The following is a 9,517-nucleotide window of genomic DNA, read 5'->3' on the forward strand; positions in this document are numbered from 1 at the left end:
TAAAACTTTTACTGTTCAAAAAAACTTTGACTGGTAGTGTACATTTCTGTTTTATGCATAATACAACATACATTAAAAAATAAATAGTTTGAACTGAAAACACAACTCACTCAAACTTTAACAAAGCCTGGAGGTAGATTTTTATTTTTAATAAAAAAGTTTTTTTCTATCACATCAATGTCTTATTTTTTCCCCGGTACAGTAAATGTAAAAGCTTTCCATTTTTCTAAGAGTACTTCTACTACTCATATTATTATACTAATTTGGGACCAAAAAAATGAGTTGCCTGCCATATTTAGATGTGCATGTATGCCGTCTGAATGCAGGCGCCAGAGGGAATGCACATTTAATGAATAATTGATTGGCTTTTCTGACCTTCACTGTCACTGATAGCTTGTGGGCCTGAATCTTTATTGTATGCAAACATCTGTCATATCTTTTCATTTCATTTCCCCTAATCCTGTTATTTTAATGCAATGCCATTAAAAGTGGTATTACTGCGACCCACCCCGATCGCTTTTGTGCTTCCTGGTTTTTGCCTCTCATTATGAAGTCTAATCTCCATTTGACATAGTCATCTGGATTTGAAGTCCCCCTCAAATCTCCCTCAAAAAGCCAGAAATTCAGTTGTACGGTCAAGCAGTGCTACTTTGTGATGTCTAGTTGATTATTTTTACTCACTGTTGACTCACATTGAAAGCTTCCTTCTTCCTCTTATATGTCTCACAGACAAGTTTGGTTTACAAGAACTCCTACGGCTGAAACCTGACATCATTAAAATAGAGATGATTAATTATAACCTGCACAGACCATTTTTAATTTAACTTAAGCCAGATACTGTGTTATGTAAGACACTTTTGCTATAGTCTCTTGACAATACTATTTTAAGCTTAATTCTGCATTACATAATCATATTGCTCCAATCAATCCTTTTTGCAATCTGTTATTTGGTCTTCATTTACATTAAAAGACCACAACCACAAAACTGCAATGACTACTTTTCCCACACAATATGTATTTTTAATATGTTTTTCTTTTATTTGAGCAGCACATGTATATCATTGTGAAGAGGCAATGCAAGGCACAAACAGATATTTGAGATATTTCGTTAGGGTGTCAATTACATTGTAATTGCGTTAGGTAGTGTAACACATGTTGTCATGTACTGTACCGTCAGTCTCTGTCCTTGAGAAGTAAATGCCGAACTTGAAAGAATTAGGTGCCATAAATACCATCGAAAACATTTCACATTTCAGCTGTTAATTAAATGTCAGACCTTTAAGGATATACAGTAAAGTGAGTTTCAGAGAAAGCAGGCAACTATTCAGTATACCTTTCTTTGTGTACTAAAGTATTTAGTACAGAAATGACATTTCTTTGTGAAGGCCTATGGTAGAATTATTTATTATGAGTGATTTGTTTATTTATGAATGAATAGCTTTCCTTTCAATACAGTGTCTACATAGTTTATATGTGATAAAGGTCTCCAACGTTAAATAGCTGTGAAATTGTTCTACTGATAATGTTAGGTTTCTTTGAACATAATTCATACATTCAATAAATCCTCAGGAATATGTTCAAAGGCACTGAACCGGCATCATGGCCAGGGCAAAAACCACTAGTTGAAAGTAGTTTATAACAAAAACAATCACCTTTTGTACACAATCAGTTCAGTTCAGCTTGTACGATTGCTCTTTTTTCTCAGAAAGGTGCTGCTTTGAAATACTCCTCAAGCGGAATGACAGAGACTCCTCCGACCCAGTCCTGCAGCCAAACCTGCTGCAAAACCAGCTTCATGAAAAACCAATTATGTCCAGGGGGCCACTTCTTCATGACAGGATGCCTACACAAAGCACACACCAAAATGAACACATGCATTTATTTGGAATTTTGCTTACCCAATTTCTCAAAAAAAAGTACAGAACTGTCATTGGGGCAGTACCTTTTCAAAAACACTACTAATATGACATTTTATTATTAGTATTAATATGTACATTTGTGATACTAATATGTAACATCCAAGGCTACCAGAGACTGCTTTGTACTTTTTTTCTGAGAGAAATTAGAAATTATGCAGATGAAGGTAAGTCAAACTAGGCTGTTTGTTTATTAGCAATACATTTCAGCTGTAAGTATATGTACATTAGTTGCATCAAATACAAAAACAGCTAAATTATGTATCATATAAATGAGAACAGCCTAGAAAATAATGACAATATTACACAAACATGGGAAAACATTATTAATTATACTTTACCTACAGACACGAACACAGACCTTAGGTTCAACTTTAAATGTGTGACGTGTGTAGCTGTCACTGAAATGAAAATTAAAATTGTGTGTTATTCATAACTTGCATAATTACCTGGAGAACATTGCCTCTTTGGCAAAGTCAAGCTCCTCTGGTCCAACCTCCACCATTTTACCAGTCAAAGTTAGTCTAGCACACCTAGGGTCCTCAGGGTCATAAACCTGCTTCCTGTCATAGGAAAAAGTGTCCAGAGGACAAAATGCTTTATGATCATTATATAATGATCTTACTAAAGACACCTTTTGTTTTGATATGTAAAAATTAAAGGCTTAGTTCACCAATAATGAAAATTCTGTCATTAATTACTCACCCTCTTGTCGTTCCAAACCCATAAGACCATTGTTCGTCTTCAGAACACAAATTAAGATATTTTGGATTAAATCCAAGAGCAACTGCAATGCAACCGACACATTCAAGGCCCAGAAAGGTAGTGAGGACATTGTTAAAATAGTCCATGTGACATCATGGTTCAACCGTAATTTTATAAAGCTATGAGAATACTTTTTGTGCACAATGAAAACAAAAACAATGACTATATTTAACAATTTCTCCTCCATGTCAGTCTTTTACACGTGTGTGGTGCTGCTAACGCAGGAGCCAGCGTTCTGACGTAGAACCCAGATTTTTTGCCCAGCCTTACTTATATTTGAACCAGAATACACAGACGATGAACTAAGAGAGATGGACGTTTTACGTCAGAATGCCGGCTCCTGCGTCAGCAGCACCACACTCAGTGTTGTACACTAAATGACGTCATACACTAATTAGTAGGGATGTGAGGAGGTCTCTGATGTGTCTCGCGAGACCAGTCGGATCTCGTGACGATATCCTGGGTTTACATTAGAGCTGCACGATTAATCCTTAAAATATAGATATCTATAATATAGATCTGGATTCAAACACCCACGCGATATTATTCCTGAATGACAACGATTTAGCTATGACTATTAGGACTGTCGCACATCGTGAGTGTCAGTGGAGCCTGAGAAGAAGGTTTTGTCGCTGCCGATGTTAATGAATCAGAGGGTCTGGGTAAATGTGAACGCAGAAAAAGCAACACAAACAGTCTTTTCAACCACATTATAATCATTATTTCTGTGTTACAGACATTTAAATAATAGAAGTACTGGGATAAAAGTTTATAGTTTGTGAATAAACACTTATTGTAGTCAGTAGCGATCAAAACGAAACTATCTTAACACGTGTATGTATTGTAACACTTATCCTCTTCCGCCAGGACGTGGCGACAACTCTCGTTTTAAAAAATTATGTCATTGAATCATTCAGGAGATTTAAATAGTTAACTTAATGGAGTGAGACACTGACTCCTCTTTCATGGAATGTTTTTTTTTTTATTATTATTTTATGTTTTTAAAAGACTTAAGCAATGAACAGTTGTCAGAACCACTAGTAAATTACGTTATTTTGTTTAGTTTTCTAATCTTTTTTCTCCAGAATCGTGAGTGAATTATGGTCTCCAATTTATTAAAAATAACTGGGATTCTCAGTTTATCCAGAATCGTGAACCTCGTTTAAATGTTGTCTATTACTGCATATAATTAATTAAAATGGAAGTTTAAGTTCATAAAGTTCAAAATGCACCTACATTTTTTTGCATTTTGTATTTTTGAGTTGAATAAAAGACTATTTCCCCTATATATTTTATCATTGAGAATTTCTTAAGAAAAGTTTAAAAATCTCGTCTCGTTCTCGCTCTCGTGAACCCAGTCTCGTGTCTCGTCTCGTCTTGTGGGATAAGTGTCTCGTCCCACCCCTACTAATTACCATAATCAAAATGTCACTGCATCATTTGCCTTTTTTTTGTTTGCCTCTCTGTGCCCACATACTGTATTTTAATGCAACCTAACTTTCAATAAAACTGTTTTCATTGATATATTTTACTGTTTCTGTTGTCACACGACGGAATGAATATGAAATAGTGAATGAAACACAGCCTATTGACAATAAAACCGGCTTTGCCTTCCAAGGTGTTGATCTGCACAAAAATCCTGATTTATAATTGAGCTGTTTTCTGATGAAATCAAATACACATAAGATAAAGACAATGGATGTGCTGTGGTTTCGGCTATATTTGCACGTAAACAACACAATATCTATTTTAACTGAAAGCTAGCTTGTGCGGCAGTACCAACGAGTATTCGAAAATAAATAAGGTCTGTCCAAGTGTCACATTTCCCAAGTTACTGCCCTGTCACTTCAGAACTACATTTCCCATGATCCCTCCTGGCTCCCACCTGCGCACACTCCTCTATCATTCACACCTGCCATCATTTACCTTCATCAGCTCCACTCTACTTAAACCTTTAGTCTCTGTCAATTCTTTGTCTGGTGTTGTTTGTGTAATGTTGGATAGACTCTGTTATATTGCTTTTGTTCTCAGCTACATACTGATTTCCTTGGTTGAATAAACTTTACTGCTATTTGGAATTAACTTTGTCATCTTCACTGGATAAACTGTGACACCAAGAAGTTACTAGATTTGTCACTAAGTGTTTTTTTGGGAAAAAAAAAAAGAAGAAATTGATGAATAAAGTTATTTTTGTTTTTTTTGTGCACAAAAAGTACTGTCCTAGCTTCATAAAATTACAGTTGAACCACTGATGTCACATGGACTATTTTAACAATGTCCTTACTACCTTTCTGGGCCCTGAACGTGCTAGTTACGTTGCTGTCTATGCATGGTCAGAAAGCTCTTGGATTTCATCAGAAATGTCAACACAAATTTGTGTTGTGAAGATGAACGAAGGTCTTACAGGTTTGGATCGACATGAGGATGAGTAATTAATGACTGAATTTAAATTTTTGGGTGAACTAACCCTTTTTCTTCTCATTCCAGTTATTTTAGTATTTTGAAGTAAGCAAACACACCTGCAGAAATCTCCTTCTGCCTCGGAAAATGTTAAGGAAGCAAAAGGAAAGCTGCGAAGATCCGTTACAGTGTTGTCCATTGGTGTCACATAAAAATAAGGAACGCCAGTGCTGTTGTCAGCTGGACCGTCACTTACAGAGAAAATGTTTCCAAAAGGAAGTCCTTTAATCTAAAAAGATAATGGGGAAAGAAAACAGCCTAAATTAAAGATATTTCATACATGGCTGTAATAAAACAATAAATGTTGATTTATGAACTTGATTAGCAATATTAACTGTCTGAATGTACTTTATCCCTTGAGCCTGTAAAACACTTAATACAGCGGTTCTCGACCTTTTGTCAACAACAACATTCCCATGATGACTTTCAGTTATATGTGATTTTTTTCAAAATAGTCCATGTGACATCAGTGGTCCAACCTTAATATTATGAAGTTATGAGAATACTTCTTAGGTGCAAAGAAAACAAAAAATAATTTTATTCAACAATTTCTTCTCTTCCACACCAGTCTTTGATTCAAATTCACAAAAGTACCATGACCATCTCCTAACCTCATAAAACTAAGGTTGAACCACTGATGTCACATGGACTATTTTATCTATGTCCTTACTACCTTTCTGGGCCTTGAACGTGTCAGTTGTGTTGCTGTTTATGCAGGATCAGAAAGCTGTCGGATTTTATCAAAAATATCTTAATTTGTGTTCTGAAGATAAACAAAGGTCTTATGGGTTTGAAACGACATGAGGGTGAGTAATAATAGAATTTTCATTTTTGGGTCAACTACCTTGTTAAAGGAGCATATAATATTGCACATATAATGTACTCACCCCCTTGTCATCCAAGATGTTCATGTCTTTCTTTCTTCAGTCGTAAAGAAATTATGTTCGTTGAGGAAAACATTTCAGCATTTTTCTCCATATAATGGACTGATATGGTGCCCCGATTTTGAACTTCCAAAATTCCGTTTTTATTGCAGCTTAAAACAATCCCAAATGTGAAAAGAAGGGTCTGATCTAGCATAACGATCAGTTATTTTCATAAAAATAATACAATTTATATACTTTTTAATGTCAAACGCTCGTCTTGTCTTACTCTGCCTGGACTGTTTTTGTTCCGGTTCATGACAGTTAGGGTATGTCGAAAAACTCCCATCTCATGTTCTCCCTCAACTTCAAAATTGTCTTATATCGCTGTTTTACCCTTTTTTGTTAGGGTTGTTTGATCTTCTTTGCTTGTTCACTTTGCAAAGACTGTGTCCGTACTTCTGCAGTGATGTAGGATGATTCTGAAATGATTTTTGAAGTTGAGGAAGAAAATACCATTGGAGTTTTTCAACGAACCCTAACTGTCCTGAGTCAGAATACACAGAGTTCAATGAGAGCAAGGCAAGATGAGCGTTTGAGAATAAAAAGTATTTAAATTGTATTTTGTTTATAAAAATAACCGATCGTTACGCTAGATCAGACCCTTTTTCCTCGGCTGGGATCATTTACAACCGCATTTGGGATCGTTTGAAGCCGCATTTAAACTGCATTTTGGAAGTTCAAAATCGGGGCACCATATCAGTCCATTATATGGAGAAAAATGCTGAAATGTTTTCCTCAAAAAACATAATTTCTTTACAATTGAAGAAAGAAAGACATGAACATCTTGGATGACAATGGGGTGAGTACATTATATGTGACCCTGGACCACAAAACCAGTCTTGTCGCTGGGGTATATTTGTAGCAATAGCCAAAAATACATTGTATGGGTCAAAATTACTGATTTTTGTTTTATGGCAACAATTAAGTAAGGAAATTAAGGAAATTAAGTAAAGATTATGTTCCATGAAGATATTTTGTAAAATTCCTACTGTAAATATATCAAAACTTAATTTTTGATTAGTAATATGCATTGTGAAGAACTTCATTTGGTCAACTTTAAAGGCAATTTTCTCAATATTTTGATTTTTTTGCATCCTCAGATTCCAGGTTTTCAGATAGTTGTATCTCAGCCAAATATTACCCTATCCTTATGACTGCTTTTGTGATCTAGGGTCACATATGTGAATCTTTGTTTTGGAAGTGGACTTCTCCTTTAAAAGTTTGCTGAGGCCCCCTGGTGGCCCCCCTTGGAACCACTGCCTGAACAGTTTATTTTTGTCGATAACTACAAACAACAGATCAAAGCTGCAAGTGAACTTTGCAGGAAAGTAGATTAAATCCAACCTAGCAAATAAAGCACCTGATCCTGTGTGGAGATGGTCGCCAGGTGACCCCAGTCGCTATAATGCGCCATATATCGCGCTACTCTCGCCGTCTCCTCATGAGGCGGAGGCGTAGGGATGCTGGACGGCACCTTCACCTCCTCCATTCGGTACGAAAACACACGGGAAGCGGATGACACATCCTCGCTCTTCGATATCTGCTCGGGTTTCTTCTCTGAGGCGTCCCGGTACACTGAGGACGGATAGGCTTGTTTCCAGATCCCGATATTATCGACGAGCACAGCGGGCGCCTCGTCCGAGTGCGTGTCCAGCTCTTCATCCACCACATCACTGGTGACAGCCCACGACACCGAGCTCCTGATGGTGTAAGTCTCACCGACACACAGTAGTGTCGTTAGTGCAGTGACAAGATGAAGAAGCAGCATAACGTTCAAATTCACTAGCGCTGCGCCCTTTCAAACTGCATGTTTATTTCGCAACTGTATATATGGCGTTACATGATAGTGACCTGAAACTTTGTTGCGTCTGAAACAGCGACACCAGCTGGACCGCCTGAAAACCGCACCAGGTTGACCTTCATCTACTTCTGCTGTTTTATTTATGCCACTGTAACAGTTTCCACCAAAACACTGAGGTAATTTGATATTCCAGTGTGGTCTTATGAGGGTAATTTGTCAGTAAAATATACTTTAAAAATTGACATAATCGATATTGATTACACAAAAAAAATAAATATAGGATGAAGAGGGACTATTTTTATTTTGTTTTTGTTTGTTTTTTTATTTTACTTTATTTTTATTTATTTATTTATTGTATTCATTGTATTCAAACAATACCAAAAATTACCTTTATTCATAATTTGGTCATTTGTCAGTCCAAATGTGGTATTATGGAGGTAAAATTTATATTTTGTAATACTGATAACAAAAAAAAAAAATAATAATAATAAAAATAAAAGAATAAATAGAATTTTAAAACTTAAAGAAAAATCTTTTTGAATTTATTCTATTCAGTCATTACAAAAATTAACACTAAAAGCATAGAATGCATTTTTTCCTGAAAAATAACTGCATTATTTTTGTATTGATTGTATTCAGTTAATACAAAAAATAAATAAACAAATAAATAAAAAACATCCATAGTTTGGTAATTTGAAATATAGTAATTTGTTGTTTTTAATAAATAAATAAAAGAGAGAAATGATCAATACCAAAAATTACCATGGTATCCATAATTTGGTCATTTGTCATTCCAGATGTGGTATTATGGAGGTAATTTGGCACAAGATATATTTTTTAATACTAATAACACATGAGAGAGAGAGAGAGAGAGAGAGAGAGAGAGAGAGAGAATAAACAGAATTTTAAAACTTAAAAAAAAATCTCTTTTTGAATTGATTGTATTCAGTCAACACAAAAATTATCATGGTATCCATAATTTGGTATTTTGCCATAATAATTTATATTAAAACTACTAGTAAAACTAAAAGTATAGAATGCTTTTTTCCCTGAAAAATAACAAATAATCTTTGTATTGATTGTATGCAGATTGTATGTTTTTTGGTAATTTGTAGTTTAGTAATTTATGGTAATATGGTCATTTGGTATTGTAAATAAATAAATAGAGAGAGAGAGAGAGAGAGAGAAAGAGAGAAAAATGATCAATACCAAAACTTACCATGATCTGGTAATTTGTCATTCGAAATGTGGAATTGTAATTTGTGTCATTTGTAATGTGAAATGTGTAATTTGCTATAATATGGTAATTTTGCAGTTTTAATAATAAATAAATAAATAAATAAATAAAAATTAAAAATGGATAATCAATACCAAAAAATTACCATGGTATCCATAATTTGGTAATTTGTCATTCCAAATGTGGCATTATTGATGTAATTTGGCACAAGAGATATTGTTTAAATATTAATAACACAAAAAATAGAATTTTTAAACTTGCAGAAAAACCGTTTTGCATTGATTCAGTCAATACAAAAATTATCAAGGTATCCATAATTTGGTATATGCCATAAAAATATATTTAAAAACAATAGCATGTATCCATAGTTTGGTAATTTGCCACAATATGGAATTTTATGGTATTTGGTATA

The 9,517-nt window shown here is 34.7% G+C and overlaps 1 protein-coding gene across 1 annotated transcript; it reads right to left on the bottom strand.

The window, feature by feature from the left end:
* Positions 1-1,015: 1,015 nt before the first annotated feature.
* Positions 1,016-7,942, bottom strand: creg2 (cellular repressor of E1A-stimulated genes 2). Its single transcript, XM_051119984.1, has 4 exons — positions 7,428-7,942; positions 5,201-5,370; positions 2,366-2,479; positions 1,016-1,843 (listed from the first exon to the last, which is right to left on the bottom strand). The coding sequence occupies exons 1-4, from the start codon at positions 7,833-7,835 to the stop codon at positions 1,702-1,704; spliced, it is 834 nt and encodes a 277-aa protein (XP_050975941.1). The 5' UTR covers positions 7,836-7,942; the 3' UTR covers positions 1,016-1,701.
* Positions 7,943-9,517: the final 1,575 nt, after the last annotated feature.

Source organism: Labeo rohita, chromosome 9 (genome assembly GCF_022985175.1).
Source record: "Labeo rohita strain BAU-BD-2019 chromosome 9, IGBB_LRoh.1.0, whole genome shotgun sequence".
In the NCBI taxonomy this organism is placed as follows: Eukaryota; Metazoa; Chordata; class Actinopteri; order Cypriniformes; family Cyprinidae; genus Labeo; species Labeo rohita.